Genomic DNA, 22,563 nt, shown 5'->3' with positions numbered 1-22,563 from the left:
GTCCACACTTAGGGAGAAGGAAGAGGAACCAGAAAGGACACAGAGAAAATGCAGAAAGAAGGGTAGGAAGGTTGTTGTGGAGCCATAGAAAGCAAGGGAAGCCATAATATCAAGAAGGGAATGGTTCATTGAGTGGGTGCCTCCTGAAGGCCAAGAGAATGACTGAGAGAGACCACTGAATCTGGAAGACAGGGTTCTACTAACAGTTTTTGAGAGCTCAGTTTCCTGGGAATAGTACAGGTAGAAACTAGGTTCAAATGAACTTACAACCTTTGCTTTTCTTGTTAACCTCTTTTTCAAATGTCATGTTTTGACAATTAGGTGAAGCTAACCCGCTCTGATGGCAATCAACTGACTCCTGAAGAAAGAAGAAATAATGTAGTCATAACAGTGACACAGAAAAATTATACCAACTACTGGAGCACATGGAGAAGTCAAAATAAGGAAATGGAAGATGTCCAGATCATAAATTATACTGTCCCCCAAAATGGAATCTTTAAGATTGAATTCCCAATCCTGAATGGTTCCAGTGAGCTCCAATTGAAGGTACCATCTGCTTCCCATTATTGTATTACTGCAACAACAGCATTGCAATAGTAATCTGTGGTAGGCATTCAACCTCTTGGAGGTCAAAGTGCAAAGGGAATGGACACATTTCTATTTAAAAAAAGGGTAGAAAGTGTTAAAAGTAATTCAGTGGCAGTGGCTGAGGGTTAGACTGAACACTTCTTTGTAAGGTCATTTTGAAGAGCACGGTAAAATATAGTAATGTGAAGATACAATGGAGAAGCTCTCAAATTCCGTATCTAGGTTGGTTTTCAATCATTTGAAGTTTTATTTTGGTGGGAGCTGACTTCTCCTTGCCAAAGCATCTCATCTGAGAATCCCAGTCATTCTGGCTGCCTTTGTTTTGTTTGTTCAGCCCTGAATAGAGCAGGTTTCTTTGGAGGTGATTTTACGGTGACCATTGGTGGATCAAGTGGAGTGGTATAAAATCGTACTTGTAAATAAGCTGTGTGTTATGAAGTGAAGGAAAGGATTCTTTTTTCTTTCATTCCCTCTTTTCACAGTGTTTCTGAAATAAGTTAGGCCTATCATTTTTCTCTTAGGTTATGATGGTAAAGACCGTTGTCTATGTTTTAAAACTATTAGTTTCTTTATAATTAGTATAAGCTGTAATTTGATGAAGATGCAGTGTCTGGTGAATGTATGTTTCCTACATAAAGAAAAGTGAATTTGGCTTTCAGTAATTGTGCAGTAGCCAGCATCTTTTCTCAAGGTGCATTCTAAGGATGAAAATTAATACTTTCCTTTTCTTCTGTTCTAGGCCTATTTTCTTGATAGTGTAAGTAACATGGCAGTTCATGGCATGTTTGTGTCTCCTAGTAAGACCTACATCAAACTAAAGACAAAAAATGAAAATATAAAGGTAATGTTTACAACTGACATGATAATTACAATCTAATTGGCCTCTCTTGTCATTTATATGTGTATATTAATTAAGATGTGTTTTTCTAGGTGGGATCACCTTTTGAGTTGGTGGTTACTGGCAACAAGCAATTGAAGGAATTAAGCTATATGGTAATCTCTTACAGAATTTAAATTTATGATTTAGTATAGAATCGTCTTGAATGGTGTTTACCTTACATCAAGACTAAATTTACTAACTTTTAAAAATTTGGTGTCACTCCTTTTTAGTCTGTCATTTTTATATTGCAACAAAATGTCTTTCTTTTCTTTCTTCACCTATATTTGTGTTTCCAATTTGAAATGGATAATTAGATCTTGCATTGTTTAAAAATTTACATTTTTATTAGATAAGCAATATATATTCATTGTAGAAAAATGATAAAATATAAGACTAACAAAAAGGAAAATAAAAAGTTTCCTGGACACAGCCTTGTAATTTTGCTAATCCGGTTCTTCTCCTGGTGCTCTGTTTGCCTGCCAATCAAAAACAAATTCTTAACTGTGAAGCTGCTGTTGCCCCAGTAGGTGCTATCTTAATCTTATCATTTTTTGTTTCCCAGTTTATACAATCTGTGTTTGTCAGGAAGTTTTCTTGCATTAAAAAGGCCTTTAAACTGGTTTAAGTCAGAGATTGTTGTGTATGCTTAAAATTATGATAAATGTAGCTGCTGTTGAGGTTCTTATTGGCTTTATCATAAAATGAAACTTGTCCTCTATTCTTTTCAGGTAGTATCCAAAGGACAGTTGGTAGCTGTAGGCAAACAAAATTCAGCAACCTTCTCTTTAACACCAGAAAATTCTTGGGCCCCAAAAGCCTGTATAATTGTGTATTATGTTGAAGATGATGGGGAAATTATAAATGATGTTCTAAAAATTCCAGTCCGGCTTGTTTTTAAAAACGAGGTAAGATTTAAGGTAATGATTTGTAGAAGAAAACTTCACATTAGTGAAGTCTGATCATTGTGACTTCTTCAGAAAAGTATCATTAAATCAAATTGAGTAGAAATTTGTATTATTCATTTCTAGAACTATGTTCAACCTCTTCATAACTAGTCACTACGTATGTATTTTCATATATGGAATTATTAAACACTGTGGGTCTTATTGATTTTAAGACTTGAACTCAAATCCATGAAGCCATTTGAGGATTTCTCAAATGGTTGAGTCAATATTGCTCTGTCACAGAGTTCCAGTGGCAATATAGAATTTGTGTGGTGCTGATATTGGTATGAAAATGAAAAGAAGGGTGGGGGAAGGAGGGAGGCCATCTGCGATTGTATGTAGAAGCAGATCCGAGTGTTATCTATGCATTCTATCAGCCTGGAAATTAACCAAGGACAAATTTTCAACAAGCTTGCTTGCCTTGCATGTGAATATCCGGTTTCCAAATGCACCAGTCATTTCAGAGCCTAACGTGCCTGGCTTGTGTTGGAGACCCCCACGAGATCAACTCTGGAAAGAAACCTGATTGCAGGAGTGCCAAGAGGGACTTCATCAGTTCACACATATTAAAATAAGCCAGTGTTTTTGATAAAACCTATTGCCTTCTCAGGCCCTCTTACGCAAAATAATCATGGTTTTAAAGTTGTGATTTGCAGAGTATGTTTCTTCTTGCAATATTTCTTTTTCCTTAATTTAGTAAAATTTTGAGAATTAGTCATCATATCTTCTCTGGTTCAAGGCTGTTAATTCTACTTATCAAACTGTAATACAAAGCTGCCCAGACTGGGTCTGCTAAAGGAAAAGAACAGTTTCAGGGCAAGAAAACTAAGTTTGATAGGATGATGAACGTAATGAAAATGGTGCAGCTGGAACAGTGAAAAGAGCAAGAGAAGAAGCAGAAAAGGAAGAACCTGCATCAAAACAACAGAAAACAGAAAACGGTGCTGGAGACCAGTAACTTAGTAAATGCAATTTTTACTCATTTTAATTAGATTTTAAGCTGATTTTGTCTTTGGAGGTTTTCAAAAGAAAATCAAATTAGGTCCACTTCAATATCCACTTGTAAGGAAGGAAAGATTTTTTTTGTTTGTCTTTTTGTTTTGTTTTGTTTTCTAATTGAGAATTTGTTTTTAATGTAAAGTTCTGTTGGTGTTATTTCAGATGATTCCAATATCAAAGGGAAGGTTCCACCACTATATTGCCTTTGTAATATGAGAATATACTAGTACAAACTAATAAAATACAGAGCAAAAAATAATATTATACAGACTTTTATCCTTTGTGTTATGAAAATAATTTTTTAAAGACACACTATATTCTGTTAGTGTCAGAGCACAATTTTTTACTTGCAATGATTCAATTAATTGCCCCCAAATTTTAAAGTAGGAATCAGGCTTAAACATGGAGGTACACACCTCTGAAAGTGAGAGTGAGTTCTAAAACTAGTTACAGTAACAGTGTAAAAGATCATTGACTTTGAGGCAACATGGTATATAAACAGTATGTAAGAGATAGGAAATTAGTTTTGGTTACATTTGCAAATATATTTCTTTCTCTAATTTTTATATGATAATGATTATCATGTTTTCTCACAAAGAAATTACTTATTTGGAAATAGAGTATGTTTAATCCAGAAAGAATTAGTGATTCCTTGTTGATATTCTAGAATGGGTGTGAACTAAATGAATGAGCTAGAGAAGGGACAAGAGAAGTAGATTTTGGAATCATCCACACAGAAGTGCTAGCTGTGAAGCCACGGGGTCTCTGAGGTGCTGAGGGTAGAGTGAGAAGTTCAAGGCCTGAGACGGAGTCTTGAATATGCAACATCACTCCGCCCACAACCCCCACCCCTTCCCAGACCCCTCCCAGCCCCACTTAGGGTATAGATGGACAAGATGATTGATGCTCTTTAAGAAGGACCGGTAGGATCATGCTGCAATGAGTATAAAGTTAGAGGAAGTTCAGGCCACCTAGAGACCCAGAGGCTGGGGCCCGACGAGGGTTCGGTATGATTGCCCCCTCCCTGAGAAGGACCCTCAGCCTGGGTAGTTCTGTGAGTCCCTGGGAAGTCTCACTTGTACTCACTTCTAAGTCCAGGTCACCACCATGTAGGCATCTGCAGTTCTTTCCTTTCCTGCTCCTCCTCCTGGGTACTAGCCTTCCGCAGGTCTGCTAGGCACTGCTGCCTTCTGCTCAGCACTGGCTGGGGGTGGGAGTGGGGATAAGGAATGGAGAAAGGGAAGAGAAAAGGCAAAGAAATAGAGAAGGAAAGGATAATCAGATTATGCCACTGCGAGAAGTTCCGTGACTTGCAAACACTTTGGGAGTAAAATTTTTTTATTTACACCTTTCTCTAGAGATGATTTATGTATGATTTTAGAATTATCCGTAAATCAAGACAAATGTAGATTCTGCTAGATTTGGAGTCATTAAATGATCTACTGTTGCTAAGACATGTAATTAATGCTTTGAAAAAGTGAAATAAATAAATCCTGTTTTTTCCCTTTCTTAGATAAAGCTATTTTGGAGTAAAGCTGTTGCTGAGCCCTCAGAGAAAGTATCTCTTAGGATCTCTGTGACACAGCCTGAATCAAGAGTTGGGATTGTAGCTATTGACAAAAGTGTGAATCTGATGAATGCCTCAAACGATATTACAATGGAAAATGTGAGTGTAGATTTTTTTTTAAATTACAAAAATGCATCTTAAAAGAGAAAAAAAGAAATGTTATTGCATTGCTATAAATAGCTAAAGGAAATTTCATTAGTTCCTTTTCAAGTATAAGTCAGCACTCAGTAAAACTTCCAAATCAAAAAGATCTGCTTTTCAGTGGTTGTTTTGGAAATGTGGTCAAGTATCTCTGCTGTCTTAAATGAGTTTTTCCTCATTTTCATACTTTATTTTAATTAAGAAACTCAAGAAAGTGTTAGGAAATTCACTCACACAATTCTGGATAATAGTAGAGAAAAGAGCTTTGGATAATTTTGAGTACTTTCTATTTGGGTTATAAATAATAGTTACAAATAATTCCAGTCTCCTGTAAATCTGGAATTTGTACTATATTGGGGAGTAAGATCACTCACGTTAATCTCCTGCAGAAAGTGTACAAAACAAGAAGCATATGAACATATAGCATTGCATAAATTAATCCCATGCTGATTAGTCATTTCATTCTTTTTTATAAGTCCTTGGTATAGTCTTGTGTACCACCATGTGTTGTAAGCTACACTGTATGACCTGTGTCCATTGACTAATTCTGTACAGTGATTAACAATATGCTAGGAGAAAAGATACATATTTAGGCTGATTTGGTCATCATATTGTAACATTGATTCACTTGAGAAAATTTCTACATTTTCTTTCAGTCTATAAAGCTAATTTTTCTTAAACCTTTTTAAAGAAGCCTTTAAAACAATTGATCATTTTTTCCCTCTTTGACCTTTCCTATAGCATCCTACATTTAACTAAATATATTAATATCTTTTATTTTATGGCTTTCTAAATATATGAATACACATACATACATGTATACATATGTGTATATATATATAACTGTATATGTGTGTGTATATATATAAATTTCATTTTTCCTTTTCGATAACCTAGTGAGATAGGCATGTCAGGCTTGTCATCAATTTATAGGTAGAAAGTATAAGATACAGAGAGGTTAAGTTAAGAGAGCTAGCAAATGATAAAACTGGAATTATTATACTAGTTTTCTGATTCATAGTCCAGTGTTTACTTACTACATCATGTTGTGGGTGGACTGTACTTGTGAAATGTCTTGAAAATTGTCCTTTGTGGCCACACTTTGGAGAGCATTGTGGTGAGGAGAGGCAGATTGGCTTGTATGGTAGAGGTTCTGTGTTTCCAAAGCACTATACTCCGGGCTGGGACTTGTTAACTAGGGCTCCATCTTTCTCTGTTTCTTAATTCTTTTATCCCCACTGGGAAAAAGGATCATGAGGGCTGTGGCTCTGTGATAGACACTGCTCTCATGAAAGTGAGGGGAGTGAGGACTGAGTGGCTGATTTGGTTTGGCAAGGCTCTGATCATTCATGGTACATTTATCAGTCACCATTTCATTTCATATTTTGTGATGAGAATGGCTACTTGTGTTTGTCTTGTGGTTTGTTTCAAATTAATTAAGTTAGATTTTAAATTTGCATCTGTGTGGAAGCCAGGTGTGGCACAATGGGAAACCGAGTCCATAATGCATGAGAAATGACAGTGTGTTACTTACAGGTCCCAGAGGGGGGTGGTGGTGCCATGAGGGGCCTAGGGGATGTGCCCCCGGCTCTGGTGTCTCAATCAGCGGGTGGGGAGCACACAGGGAGAGCAAGAGGGACCTGTGGGCTTGTGCCTTTGTTGGTCCGGGAGACCAGGGGTGGAGGTTAGATTTCCTATGAGAATCAAGGATTGGTTAGTCCAAAGCAAGCATGCAAAAAGGGAAAGAGACTATGAGTCCAAGGGTGGTGGGTATGGTTAACTGTCATTTGGAGCCAGCTGTGGGTTTTGGGTGAGGTGTGGGGGTGGTATAGGGATGGTGGTGGCAGATGTGGGTTCGTGCCCTGGGGGAGTTTATACCCCAGGGCTGGAAAGCTGCTTGTGAATTAGGCCAAAAGTCAGTGTTGAGGCAAATGGCTTAGTCAAAGTAAGATGGATGCCGAGGGAGCACATAAAAATTTTTGATAGTTATAATTTCACATCAGTTTTGTTAGATTGTGAGCTTCAGGGCAGGGACATACAGAATGTCTTTCCTTTCTGCTTAGTACTTTGCATGTAGTAGGCTGTTCTATATTTGTGAGTGAAGTCTTCCTGAATGTATGTTCACACAGCATGAGAAACTTTTAAGTAGGAGTATTTGAAATTTGTTAGAAATTTATGTAAAGTCCAGTGTTAGATTTTTAAAAATCTATATCCTGTGTTCTGCTTTTTTAGTTAAGATTGGTGCAATCTGGTCTATGAAGAAATTCTGGCCTCACCCAGATGTATAGTTGGAAAAGTGAAGAGAATTTTAATAGTCTTTTCAGATATATGTTCATATTATTCTTTGTATTTACACCAAAACTGCAAATGGTGTTTCCTTAGAGGTTAATTACAGTGTGGAATCTGAAACCATCTGAACTTTTCATCCTCTGTGCCATTAAAATCCACTGGGCTGTCTTGTACTTCAAATGATTCTTTTACTGATGATTATTTTGTAACAGCATGCACTGGTAATTTGGAAAATATTCACTGAGTTAGGCAGATCTTTCAAATATTGACAGTTTTCATTTTACAATACCAAAAAATCAAATCTGTTAATATCTGCACTGATCTATCATAAAAGTCTGTAAGTATCAGGACACTGTCAAGCTCACAGTTTGACACAAGCTCATAGTGGATACAGGTTTTCCAAACTTCTAATTTTTTTCTTGAAAGTTTGAATTTTATCATTGGAAACAAATACTGTCAGTAACAGGTTTATTTAGTTCATTTTAGAGGAAATGCCTACCAAATACTAAATAACCATGATTTGTACATTAGTCATTCTTTTAAGTACAAGTGATGTTGCATGAAAAAAGAGTTTGGTTTAGCTCTCAAAACAATCACACAGGTGTTTTATTTTGAGCCACCATTGTACTTTGTTATGCAACAGAAGTGCTTTTTGCTGTACCTCCCTTCTTATCACATAGAATATTAAAAAACATGTACTGGAGGGTCAAGGTATAATACAGTTAATAATTTTTACTGCTCCATGAAGGACATTCTTAAGTGAAACTGGCATTTTAAAATTGTGAATGCCTGGGGGTAAAGAACACAGTGACTCCTACTACAGTTTGGTGCCATTGCCTTGATTTGTGCTAAAGCATCAGCAGTTTTACCCACTATTGATTTTGCATCGTCAGTGCAAATGTCGGTACAGAGACCAAGGCAAATAATGTCTTGCATTATTATGAAAAAATTTTCAACCTCGTGAATCCTGTGAAAGGGTATTTTGAGAACTACTTTACTAAATAATCTATCCTTTCTCCATTTATTTGTGGTGCCTTTTTGGTATATATTGAATTTATCATATATATAAATGTAGATATTTACATGTATAGATAGAGATGTAAATACATAGTCTTGAGCCCCTATTAGATTCCATTGGTCTGGTTCTGTTTTGCATCAATACTATGGTGTTTCAATGGTATCTTTTTATCCCATTGTTTGTTCTTCCCCTTGTTAACTCTTAACTTTTAAGGTCGACCTTACATATGAACACTTATTCCTCCATCTACATTTTACAGTAATTTTATCACATTCTTAAAAAATTAGTCTGATTTTTTTAATTCGGATTGCATCACCTTTAAAGATTAATTTGGGGGAAAGTTGACGTCATTATTGTTACATTAAATTGTCCCATCAAAAAGCATGGAATATCTTTCCATTAGAGCTTTATATTTTTTTCCATAGAGGTCTTCTGTGTTCTTGGTTAGAGGTCTTATGTATTTTTTTGCTTTGAGAATTGTTGTTCTAGTTTGCTAATGCTGCTGGTATGCAAAACACCAGAAATGGATTGGTTTTTATAAAAGGGGGTTTATTTGGTTACAAGGTTATAGTCTTAAGGCCGTAAAGTGTCCATCAACAAAGGGTACCTTCACTGGAGAAAGGCCATTGGCATCCAGAAAACCTCTGTTAGCTGGGAAGCATGTGGCTGGCTTCTGCTTGCTCCTAGATTGCGTTTCAAAATGGTATTCTCCAAAATGTCTGCATCAGCTTCCAATGGCCATCTTCAAAATGTCTGTCTCAGCTCCAGCTAGCTATGAGCTCCTTCCATCTGAGCTTATATAGTGCTCCAGTAAACTAAACAAGGCCCACGCTGAATGGGGGGGCCATGTCTCCATGGAAATTATCCAGTCAGAGTTATCACCTACAGTTGGGTGGGTCACATCTCCATGGACACTGAACCAATAGGTTCCAACCCAATCCACACTAACACATCTGCCTCCACAAGAATGCATTAAAGAATATGGCTTTTTCTGGGGACATAAATATACAAACTGGCACAATTGTCTTTTAAAAATTTTTTTATTGGGTATATATATATATCACAAAATTTTCCATATTAACCATTTGAAGTGTGCAATTCAGCAGTATTAATTACATTCGCAATGTTATCTACCATCACCACCATCTATTACCAAAATCTTTATCACACCAGATAGAAACTCTGTACCCATTAATCAGTAGCTTCCTGTTCTTCCCTTTCCCCACTTCTGGTAACCTCTACTTTCTGTCACTATGAATTTGCTTATTCTAGATATTTCACATATTTGTCCCTCTGTGTTTGGCTTATTTCACTCAGCATAATGTTTTCAAGTTTTATCCACATAGCATGTATCAGAACTTCATTTTATGGCTGGATAATACTGTATTTTATGTATATATCACATTTTCTTTATCCATTCTTCTGTTGATGGACACCTGAGTAGCTTCCACCTTTTGGCTACTGCACGTAATTTTGCTGTGAAAATTGGTGTACAAGTATCTGAGCTCCTGTTTTCAATTTTTTTGGATATATACATTGAAGTGAAATTGTGGATCATATGGTAATTCTGTTTTTAACTTTTTGAGAAACTGCCAAACTGTTTTCCACAGTGGCTGCACCATTTTACATTCCCACCAACAGTGTACAGGGATCCAATTTCTCCACATGCTTACCAACACTAGTTTTTTTCCTTTTTAAAAATAGTAGCCATCCTAGTGGGTGTGAAGCAGAGTCTTATTGTGGTTTTGATTTGCATTTTCCTAATGACAAACTATGTTAAGCATCTTCTCATGTACTTAATGACCATTTGTCCTTTGCCCATTTTTAAATTGGGCTGTATTTTTGTTGTTGAGTTGTAGGCGTTCTTTATATGATATTTGACTTTTTTAAGCTTATATTTTTTAGTTATTGCTTGTGTAGAGAAATGTTAATTTTTGTAGATTGATCTTATAGTGAGCAACCTTGTTGACTTCTCTTATTAGTTCTAATAGTTTATTGATTTTGTTGATTTCTTACGTGTATACTCACATCACCTATAAATAATGGTCATCTTTTGTCTTCCATTTCAATTCCTACACCTTAATTCTTTTTCTTTCTTTATAGCTTTGGCTAGGACCTCCAGAATTATATTACGGTAGCAGTGATTGTGGGCAGTTGTTTTGTTCTCAGTCATAAAGAGAATGCATTTAAATGTTGCCATTAAGTATAATGTTTTCAGAAGATTTTTAGTATAGTTTCTCCTAATATTCAGAAGTTAGCACTTCTACTTCCATTCTCCATCTCTCTTACTTGCTCGTCTTATGTTTTATATCTCTTTGTCTTTTCTGTATATCTCTCGGAGAGTTCCTTGATTGGCTCTTCCAACTCCTGATCATTTGTTAGCTGATTCTATTCTGCTTTAATCCCTTATGGTCTACTCTTTATGCAAACTATTATATTTTAATATCTATTATTTTCATTTGGTTCTTATTTTTTATTCTTGTTTTTAATGGCTAATGTTTTCCCTTATCTCCTTATGCATATTTATTATGCTTATTTTAAATTCTAAAGCTGAATAATTCTGTTTCACATGGTATATGTTGTTTAATTTGATACTTCTAGACTATTTGATGTCTTTCTTTTACAGTAGTTAAGTTTTTGGATCTCTACTTGATTTAGCAGCTACTTTGATGATATCTCTTGGGGGGGGGTGCTGAACACCAGGCTCTAATCTGTGTCAGACCTATGAGTTTAAAGAGAGGAGAGCCACTGAGCCTCAGGGATCAGAGAACTCTTGATCCCTCTGTTTGCTGTCTCTGTTCTGTGCACTTCTAAACCCTTAAAGAAAGCAGTGTAAGGAAGAGGTGGTTTTCTGAGTTATGATCCAAGCCCTGGGGGTTTGGAGGAGCAGAGGAGGAAGAGGAAATTCTTGAGGTCCATGGATTTGTCCACATATGTTTTCCTCACTTTCTAACATCAGAAGGGCAAGGGTGCTGACCCGGTGTTATCCCTGAGACACCTGCACAAGCATTCTGGGCTGCTGTGGCTGCTGATTTTGGCAGTGAAATAGTAAGGAATGATTATCCCATGGCTGCCGACTGGAGAGAAGCAAAAGCAGAATTTATAAACCTTTCCTCCAACTTGTCATCTGACTGCTGCCTGTAATACTTTTTGCCCAAGGCTGAAGCCACCCTCATCCTCCAAACACATCAATTCAGGATAGTCTTCACTCTCCCAGGGTTTTCTCATCCATTCATCCAACTTTCCTGCTTGCTTTTGTTGTTTCTCCAAAGTTGGTTCTGGAGGGGGTCAGGAGCTTTCTTTATAAATTTGTATGTGTTGCCAAAAGACTTTTGAACTCCTTGGAATAATTGAAGTGTACTTGGTCTTCCAGGAATAATTTTCAGACACTTGCGTTCCCCTCATCAGTCTGTGCTGCAGCTTTGGCAGTGCCTTTTTATTGACTCATTGGGAAAAGGAGGATTTCTTTAGAGATAGATGCTTCTTCCTGAGTGTTTCCATCCGTTCATGCCTGAGTGAGAGCAGAAGCAGATCTTGAATTTACTTATGTTTTGTGGCAGAGTTTGAGCCATGAAACTAATTTTTTTCTCTCATTATTTCTGGCTCTGGCTGCACTGTCTGTACTTGGGCTAACTATATTGCCAGCTTGTTGAGAACATTATGAAATTGGTGCCTAGTCTAGCATCAGGTCTGTTCACTCTGGATGTAGCAGTGGTGATTGTTAGCATGGCAGTAACAGTGGTTGTGGGTGCTTAATTTAATGGAAGAATGTGTTTTGAACTTGACTTAGAATCTTACATTTAATCCTGGCTCTGTCTTAACTTGTCTGACTCATGCTAATGTAAATAAGGGAGAAGTATCAAAATTGTTACCAAAAAAGGCTATAATTCCTTAATGCTTTATAGTATCTTTCAGACAACAATTACTTAGAAGTAACCAGATATTTTTAATGAATACTATTCACTTTCTCTTTTTTCATCACGGTATTTTAGCCTCCTTCAGACTTTAAAAATTGTTTTTTTATATGAATCAACATTGCTTTTTTCCCTTTTATTCTATATGACAATATGAATATGAACATGAACGTCAGAGATATTTGTCTCTAAATGTAAAATTGATAGCCATGCACAATTTCACACAGTCTTTGAGGCATACAATCATAGAGTTGGAAAGAAGCTCACTATTTGGTGGTCCAATCCTGCACCCAAAGATGAATCCTCCCTGTTAACAGGTGAGGATACAGTACCTACTTCTTTCCAACCATTCACATATTTACCGATCCTGTGTGTCAGGATCTTTGGTGAGCTGGGAGTACAGAGAAACTCCTTGTTTTTGGGGCTGCTAGCCTGGTGCTTGAATATTTTCAGAGAGATGGAGTTTCCCATTTTATGATGTGTTTTATTCAGTTGATGGATAGCTTTAACTGTTTAAGTGTCCTTCCTTATGCTGTGTGGAATCTGCATCCTAGGACTGTCCTCTGGAACTGTTTCGTTTGTGTCTAGTTTCTCTTCCAGCTGGCAGCTCTTCTCTCTCTTCTCTATGTTAAGCATTCCCAAGTCCTTCAACTACTCCTCTAGACTTCCCCATCTGGATTCTCATTTTTCTGAATGTGCTCCATTTTGGCAAATATTTAAAAAGTGTTAAAAATTAAACACCAAGCTATAGATGTGCACTATCTAGTCTGTGCAGTGTTACCTAGAACTATTTATACTGAATTTTGTTCTGGGCACATTGTCTATCAGTGTTAGCAAAGGACTGTGTTACACTTTGGAGGTCTATCTACCCATAGAGAATATTTCTTCCCTGGATCAGTGTTGGCAAGATGTGGCTTTGAAGTATTTGGATGCTTTTATCTCCACGGAGCCTTTTAATCCTAATCTCTGTTCTTGAAAATTTGAGAACTTTTTCAGGCACTGTTACTTCTATTTGAACAGTTTATTTTGTGTGTGTTTGATTATCAAGCACTAATATAGAAAAGCATAATGATGGTTTTCCATACTTTTTTCCTTTATATAGTTGAAATCATACATATATATGTGTGTGTGTGTGTACTTTTTATTCATCCCATCACAGGTATTTCCTCTATTAGTATAACAATTTTGTAAACATCATTAAAAATATAACATTATCTAGCAAGGATAGAGCATTTACTTGGTTACAGGTACTGTGTTAAACACTTCTTTAAAAAACAACTTTTTTGAGAAATAATTCATATAGCATGCAGTTCAGTCATTTAAATTCAGTGGCTTTAATTTTTCACAAAGTTGTGTATCCATCACTACAATCATTTTCAAAAAGAAACTCTGCACCCCTTAGCTATCACCTTTCCAACCATTATATCCCCCCAGCTCTTGGATATCACGAATCGAATCTACTTTCTATCTCTATGGATTTCCCTATTCTGGACATTTCACGTAAATATATCATACAATCAGTGGTCTTTTGTGACTGACTTTTTTCACTTATTATATTATTTTCAAGGTTCATCCATGTTGTAGCATGTATCAGTACTTTTTTCCTTTTTATGGCTGAATAATATTCCAGTCCAGTGTCAGTTGATAGGAATTTGAGTTGTTTCTCCTTTTTGACTGCTATGAGTAATGCTATTATGAATATTTGTGTACAAGTTTTTGTGTGGACATTTCTTTTCAGTTCTCTTGAGTATGTATCTAGGAATGGAATTGTTGGGTCATTCGGTAACTATGTTTAACTTTTTGAGGAACTGCTAAACTGTTTTCCAAAGTGACTGAACCATTTTCTATCCCCACCAGGAACGTATGAATGTTCTAGTTTCTCCACATGTTTGCTAAGACATTATTATTATCTATCTTTTTGATTATAGCTATCCTATTTTTGATGGCTAATGATGCTAAGCATCTAGTCATGTACTTATTGGTTGTTTGTGTATCTTCTTTGAAGAAATGTCTATTGATAAATATGCTGGTTTGGACGTATTATGTCCCCCAAAACACCATTATCTTTGATGTAATCTTGTAAGGGCTGATGTATTAATGTTGATTAGGTTGGAACCTATTGGCTCATTGTTTCCATGGAGACGTGATCAGTCAGCTGTGGGTGAGACCTTTCGTTGGATCATTTCTATGGAGATGTTGCCCACCCACTTGGGGTGGGTCTTTATTGGATCACTGGAGTACTTTAAAAAGAGCCACATAGGCCCAGACCCAGAGCAGCTGGGAGCAACTGAGAGTGACATTTTGAGGAGGAGCTGCAGCCTAGATGGAAATTTTGAAGATGGCCATTGAAGGCTGACATTTTGAAGAATGCCATTTTGAAGTACAACCTGGGAGGAAGCAGATGCCAGCTACGTGCCTTCCCAGTTAGCAATGGTTTTCTGGATGCCAATGACCTTTCTCCAGTGAAGGTACCCTATCGTTTATGCCTTACCTTGGACACTTAATAGCCTTAAGGCTGTAACTTTGTAACCAAATAAACCCCATTTTTAAAAGCCAATCCATTTCTGGTATTTTGCAATAAGAGCAGCATTAGCAAACTGGAACAATAAACACATTATATATATTTGGTCTCATTTAATCTTTATAATTATTTGAGATAGCTATACATATTACACCCATTTTACAGGTAAGCAAATGTAAGTTTGCATAATCTACAGCATATGGATGTGCTATAATTCATGAACTATTCTCCTAAATTAGGGACATTTCGGTTGTTTCCTCTTTTTCCTTATCTACCTATATTTTTTTAGCTTAGGAATTGAATTACGGAGTTAAAAATTATGATCATTTTAAGGCTCTGTATTTTTAATATCAAATTATTTACTAGAAAGTTGGTACTAAGTTATTCTTTTAGAGAAGTGCTCTAATTTACTAGGCTGCTGAAAGCTGATACCATAAAATGGGTTGGCTTTTAGTAATGGGAATTTATTAGCTTACAAACTTACAGTTTTGAGGCTGTTCCTCTCTGCTAAAGCTGCCAAAATGCAATATACCAGAAATGGATTGGTTTTTACAATAGGGGTTTATTAGTTCACAAATTTATAGTTCTAAGTCCATGAAAATGCCACAATTAAGGCATCAACAGGGCGATACCTTCTCTGAAGAAAGGCTGATGGCATCTGGGTTTCCTCTGTCTCATGGGAAAGCACATGGCTGTCTTTGCTGAACCTTCTCTCCTGGGTTTAGCTTCTGGTTTCAGCGGCTTTCTTCAAAATGTCTCTGGGCTTCTGTCTCAGCTCCTGTGGGTCCTTACTTGCTTCTCCCAGGGGCAGACTCTGGATTACATATCTTAGCTTCTCTCCCAAATGTCTCTCTCAGCTTTTCTGAGTTTCTGTCTCTATGAGCTCTCTTAAAGGACTCCAGTAAAGGATTAAGACCCACCTTGAATGGGCAGAGTCACATCTCCATGGAAACAATTGAATCAAAAGATCCCACCCACAATAGGTTTGCCCCCAGAAGATTGGATTAAAAGAACATGGCCTTTTATGGGGTACATAACAGTTCCAAACCAGCAGAGAGGCCTTGAAAATGTCCAAATCAAGCCATCCTCAAGACAATACCATCTTCTTGGAGACTGTCCACTGATGATCCTGGACTCCTCTGTCACATGGCAAGGCACGTGGTGTCTGCTAGTCTCTCCCTTCTTTTCTGGGTTTCATTGCTTTCAGCTTCTTGCTTCCGTGGCTTTCTCTCTCTGTCTGAATTTCATTCTCTTATATAGGACTCAGTAAGAGGATTAAGACCCACCCTGAATGAGGTGGGTGACATCTTAAGTTAAGATTCTACCCACCAAAAAGATCCTATATGCACCGGGTCCACACCCACAGGAAAGGATTAACTTTGAAAACATTCTTTTCTGGGGTACATACAGCTTCAAACCATCACAAGCAGTATGAAAATACCCATTGCATTCACTCTTGCTAGCAATGAGTACTGTTTTTAAAGAAATAGCGTTGCTAATATGATACATGAAGATAGCTTATTGTTGAGAAAACCTTATCTCATTGATGTAATTTGCATTACTTTTCATTGACGTTGAATATATTTTTTCTACTTATTAATGATTTGCATTTCCTCTTTTGTAAATTGCCAGTTCATGCTTTTTTTTAAAATTTGGGCAACTGACATTTTGCAGAACTTACATTAATCCCTATCAGTTTTAACCTGTGCTGAAAGTATGGGTCATTTTTAATGCTGACCTCTACATGTCGGTTTCATCAAGCCAGAGACACTCAAGTTCTTTCTGGGCAAAACACAAGCCCATACTTGCTGAATAGAGTAATTATAAGTTTAAATAAGAAATGGAATTTTGACTGATTAAATTATGAACAAGGGTGTTCATATATTCATTATTCTTCAATTTGTGTCATCTTCAAATTTGATAAGCATTTTATATGTAACTGAGATGTTACATATAAAAATGTGACTAGCAGAACCAGCTTGATATAAATCCATTCATTCTGAATATTTTGCTTTATTTTTAGGTGGTCCATGAGTTGGAGCTTTATAACACAGGATATTATTTAGGCATGTTTGTGAATTCTTTTGCAGTGTTTCAGGTATGTTTAATTTGCTATGTAATTTGAAAAGTTGATATGTTTTATTATTGCAAACATTTTTTGAATAATCATGATTATAACTTTGTTGAATGTGTCATTGAAGTGCAGTATATTAGTGTAATTTGAAATGGAAAGAGAATCATACTTTCAGTTTTGAAAGAAATAGAAAAATACACCATTAATCAATGGAATTATTACTAAACAAATAATTTATTTCCTTTATAATACTTTCCTTAACTCTGAAATGGCTCTTTATTCATGTGTGTGTGTGTGTGTGAGAGAGAGAGAGAGAGAGAGAGATTGAGAGAGAGAAAGAGAGAGTGAGTATGTGCATGTATGTACCCAAGCTGTCAAAAAGAGCAAGAGTGAGTCAGGTGTGTGGGAGACTGCTGTGACAATTTAGAGAGCATTTAGACTTTATTTTATTTATTTTTTAAATAAAACATTTTTATTAAAGAGTTTGTGGGTTTACAGAGCAATCTCCATACACTTCCCCACCACCAACACTTGCTTTGGTGTGGAAAATTTGTTACAATTAATGATAAACTTCATTTTAAAATATTCTTTCTAGGAATGTGGCCTCTGGGTATTGACGGATGCAAACCTTGTGAAGGGTTACATTGATGGTGTCTGTAAGTAAACACTGGCAATATGCTTGTAAACATATTTAAGTCTTTCATCTCAGATATTTAACATTACTTAGTGGATATTCTCTGGTTGAAGAAGGATATTTTGATTTTCATTTTTAGTTCTCTGGTCCTAAAATGTTTAGAGTTTAATGAACTTGGTAGTACATCTGGACCATGATGTTAGAATGTTCAGTTGATCTCCTGTCTAATCTTTGAAATGAATGCTTTCCATTTGCTCTCTCTAATTTTTTGAGGTGTTTATATTTTTGAACGTTCTGGTGCTTCCAATTTGAATTGCAAACTGTGCTCTTCTTTTGGAATTAGATAAAAAAGACAATATATTTTTGAAATATCTGTGTTTTCTAGCTTTTGATGTTTACCTAGAAAATAGCCCAGAAGATATAAAAGCATGCTGGAATGTGTGTGTGTGTGTGTGTGTGTGTGTGTGTGTATTTATATACACATATACAAATCTTGTCAATTCAGAGAAATTTAAGTTCTTTCTGGGCAGAGTCACATCTGTACATTCTAGGGTCCCTGAATTGCTGAATAGAATTGGCCACCTGTAATAACAAAAATATGTGAGTTTAGGAAGAAGTCATAAAATATTCTGACTAAAAGAAATGTATAGATGAGAATATTAACTCTAGAACCCATTCTCTTTTCTTTTAGGTAAATTATACTGATACCATCTTTAAACTTTTCTGTAACTGTCACAGTTCCTTTTCCTGATTTCTGATTTCTGACAGGTTTTCTCGGATACTCCATGCTAAGACCCAGGCTTTCTGGTTTTGGGCTGGTTCTTCCCACCATGGAACATTTGAGCTGCACTTGTTTCCATTTTGGAAATCTTCATGTACTGGAAGATCCCTACATCCCTTCCTCATCCTACCATTTTAATTTCTGAAGATATTTGGTTTTGGGTGTTTGAATTTTTGGCCTCCAGCCCTTACTCTTTCCCAGTTTTTATGTCCAGTCTCGTTTTATGGCTTCTGGCCTGTTGATGCCTGATCCTGCTCTGACTCAGTCTTATTCTATATTACATTTTGGGCTTGATGGAACTTTCTGACCTGCCATTTTCATGAGAAATTAATTTTATTTTAGCCTCTCTCATCTGGGTTTTTTACCTAAGCACTGAGCTGCTTCTTCTGGTGACATGGATTGACAAGGGGTGATGATTGCTGCCTCCTTTATTAAGCTGTACAGAGAAGTGGGGGGAGCGGTTTCCCTTTGTTATCAGTCAGTTTAGCCTGAATTTTACTGTTTCTTTTTACTGAGATTTTAAGATGCTTTCTTTTCTTTTTAATTTCAATCCTTGAAAATGCAGGGAATTTACTCAATTTGGTTATTTACTAAGTACAAGAGATGTCTTTAGCATTTTTTTTACATGGCTTGAAGGGCTTCCTTTTTTTTTTTTTTTGTCTTCACAGAGTTTATTAATTAAAAATGGAGATAAATGCATGTAGGAAGGGCATGTAAGCATTCACACGACCGCTTTATAAGTCAATACAACAAATTCTAAAAGAAAAATACAAAATAGTGTTATTTTATTTACAAGGAAGATACACTATTGAATGACTTTAATATAATATTAACATTAGTTGACTCAGTGGACTTGATGAAATGGAAATTGTGTGAAAACATTGTTTGGGTACATAGAACATGTACACTATACTTAGCACTATACTTAGGCACCCCTATCCCTTCATCTAAGATTAGAAGGCTTCTTGATTCTTTATTTTTGGAGTTTGCAGTGTTAACAATAAATATTCTAAAAGATAATTTTATATCCTTAAATATTTTATAAATTCATTATTGTCTCTATACATTAAAGACATGTAGTGCCTTTAGCTGTCTTCATTTAATTCTCTATCCTAGACAACCTTCCAAGTATATAATTTTTTAATTCTCTTTGTCAGTCTCAGCCTTTGTACATTTTTATTCATCTTTACTTATCAAATCCTTTCTGATGCCTACTGTAATCTCATTCTATTGTCATAGATAGTTATTATATCCTTTAGTTTTCCAAGAGCTTTTTTCTACTTTTTCACTGTAGTAGAAGAAACCTAATCCTTTCATGAGTGCATTGTGTCCCTAGAAGCCACCTCATGTTGTCAACATTCATTTCTCTGTCTTTTTTCTGGCTGGGAGCAGTAGAAATACAGGGTTCAGAATTTTCTTGACTGCTTCCAAACCATTCATTTTCAACCACCTTCAGTCAAAAGCCCCTTATCATTTGAAGCTAAAAATGCTCAATTGTAGCTTCTAGCAACATTCAGGTCATCTATTTTCCCTTTCTGTCTCCCTCTCTATATGTTTATGCCTCTTACAAAAGATCCTAAGTCTTACTCCTATTGTCATCCTGGGGCATTTGAATGTCCATGTGGTTGAACCATCTAAGGCACACTGTCCTGAGGTCACTATTATGGCAACAACAGTCACCAAGGCCATATTATCACCTGAACACTACTCTGCTCCTAACGTTTCAAATGCCTATACGTCTATTTTATATACTCCTTCACTCCCATAAATTTAATAAATGTCTTATTTGGTCTGGCCCAGACCACAGGGTTATTCAGTTTGGTAGAATTTCTTCTTAGTTCTTTGTCCTTCCATCATATCTTCCAACTCTGGAATAACTTAATTTTTTTATTCTTACTCTTCTGTTTCTCCATCCTGATGCCCTACATATATATTGAATTGAGTATACCACAACCCAAGTTCATGTTCTTTTCTCCCTTCACAACCATGCTCTTCCCTATCTCTGTTAATGAAACCATCATCTATTTTACCCAGATGTCCAAATAAGAAACCCAGAACACATCCTTAATTCCTCCCTCTCCTCTCATGGATGAAATGGCAGAGTGGTTAAGAACTGAATACTCCTGGCTCTGAATTCTGCCTTTATGATCCTGGGCAAGTTAATGAACTTCTCTAAGCCTCAAGGTTTCTCCAGCAGAATCTGGCTAATAATAGTATCTGTCTTATATGGTTGTTATGAGGTTTAATGCAAATGCACGTAAAATGCTTAGCACATGCTTGGCACTTAGTAAGCCTGCAATTAACCATTGTCCTATCCCCCATATCCAGTTTATTTATTATTTACCAGTTAGTGATGATATTAATTGCATGTCTGCCGTGCACCAGGCAGTGGGGATTCCAACCCGATCTAGTGGGGCAGACCAGCATGCAGTTAGAAAAGTGCTAAGGGCTACGATGGGGGAAGTACAGAGTGCCATAGGCTCTCCCAGAGGCATCCAACCAAGAGGCGGAGCAGAATGCTCTCTCGAGACCATTCCCTCCTCTCCTCTCTCCAGCTTCAGGCCCTCATCAGTGGATCCTTGGCCATTGCAATAGCTTTCTAACGAAATGTTTTCCCTACCCCCATTTCCTCCCAGCCCTAAACCACTGTCCACACTAATGCCAAAGTTATCTTCATAAAACATAGGTCAGGTCGTATTTCTCATTTATTTAAAAACCTTCAGTGGCTCACCGTTGTTTAAGGAGTATAACCCTAAATCCTTCAGCATGGGATACTTGACATTTTAAAATCTGGACCCAACCATTCTTTTTCTTAATGTTTTATTGCACTCTTACCTAATTCTCATTGTCAAGCCCTGGACATGCCTTTTTGTTTGGCTTATTGGTTTTTTTTTCTTTTTCTGTAGGGGATGCTCTTTATCTGGAGACTTGAGGGACTGTGCAAAATGAAATGTCTGTTTCACTTGCTTTCTCCTAGCCAGACTCTTAGTCATCATTCAGATCTGTGTAAAATCAGTCATTCTCTGCAATGTATGCCTAACATTTGTCTATTATAACCCTTATCATGTTCATTACAGTTTTCTGTGTATATACTTTCTCCATAGACTATGAACAAGCTTGTCTTATTCATCTTTGTATCCTTGCACCTACTACAGTGTTTTTTTTTTTTTTCACATTTTATTTTGAAATAGTTTAGGGTTATAGAAATGTTGAAAAAATAGAAACGGATGATCAGAAATTTGTATGGCAACAGGCAGCATAGCTTTTTTTTTTTTTTAAACACAAAAAAGACCAGTGAACTGGGAGACTGTAGCATCTTATGGCTGGTGTAACCAATAGTACTTGGCATTAGGGAGCTAAAAGGAGGAGAGATTCAGAATTGTAGCTTTCTTAAAAGTGTGATTTTAATTAAAAAAAAAAGTTTTTTTTTTGCTTTTTTAAGCAACTGAATTGTAAATAGTTTTTCAGATATTGGTTGTAGGGATAGGGACCATTTTTTCTAGTCTTGGCTCTGCTGTAACCTGTCTCATGGCCATGACTTTTCTGGGTTCCAGGTTTCTTACTTGTAAAATTAGAAGGGTAGCCAAGACAAACTCTGAAGTCCTGGTCAGAGAGAAGGGCTAGACTCTGTGAACTAGGTTTATAATTCATTCTCTCCAGTTAGTTTTTTCCTAACAGTTTTCAATGTTTATTTTTAGATGACAATGCAGAGATTGCTGAGAGGTTTGTAGAGGAAAATGGAGGACCCATAGTATATGAATCGTATGACTTTTCTTCGGTTAGCAATCCACGTGTTAGAAAACATTTTCCAGAGACTTGGATTTGGCTAGACACCAACATGGGGTAAAAATTTATAAAGTTCTTTACCTGTTTATATTTTGTTTAGTTTTTTTAAATAAGTTTTGACCTTTCTCTAATGTTTAAGTACAAATATGTGTGATTAAGAACTAGGTAGACCAAGAGGTTTTTGTTTTAGAACATTAATCATATTTTAATATAGTATTTAATAAAGCCACATGCAAATTGTGTTGATGAGAGAATTATTAAGGAGAAGATAGGTTCTGGCCTTTTCTTAATGAAAGGTGGTTTTTACTTACCTTGAATCTTGTCCTGAATGGAGAAAAATTTCTGGTAGTACATTTGTTGCCTCGGAGTTTGAAGCACTCATGATTACTTCCTGCTCCCATGTGGCAGTGCTGCTAACTGATCTCAC

The 22,563-nt window shown here is 36.4% G+C and overlaps 1 protein-coding gene across 2 annotated transcripts in view; it reads left to right on the top strand.

Annotated features, from left to right (window-relative positions):
* The window catches only part of CD109 (CD109 molecule), a 243,344-nt gene that overhangs the window by 154,327 nt on the left and 66,454 nt on the right, over positions 1 to 22,563 (top strand). For both annotated transcript variants that reach the window (XM_037844054.1, XM_037844053.1), the window contains 8 exons: positions 322 to 546; positions 1,328 to 1,429; positions 1,519 to 1,581; positions 2,197 to 2,373; positions 4,925 to 5,077; positions 16,885 to 16,959; positions 17,531 to 17,591; positions 22,049 to 22,193. In XM_037844054.1, coding sequence (XP_037699982.1) covers positions 322 to 546; positions 1,328 to 1,429; positions 1,519 to 1,581; positions 2,197 to 2,373; positions 4,925 to 5,077; positions 16,885 to 16,959; positions 17,531 to 17,591; positions 22,049 to 22,193 — 1,001 coding nt within the window. The remainder of the gene's footprint in view (positions 1 to 321; positions 547 to 1,327; positions 1,430 to 1,518; positions 1,582 to 2,196; positions 2,374 to 4,924; positions 5,078 to 16,884; positions 16,960 to 17,530; positions 17,592 to 22,048; positions 22,194 to 22,563) is intronic.

The sequence above is a fragment of the Choloepus didactylus genome, chromosome 7 (assembly GCF_015220235.1).
Source record: "Choloepus didactylus isolate mChoDid1 chromosome 7, mChoDid1.pri, whole genome shotgun sequence".
In the NCBI taxonomy this organism is placed as follows: domain Eukaryota; kingdom Metazoa; phylum Chordata; class Mammalia; order Pilosa; family Megalonychidae; genus Choloepus; species Choloepus didactylus.
Note: the sequence above shows the minus strand (reverse complement) of the source record. Positions and strands in the feature narration are given on the sequence as shown.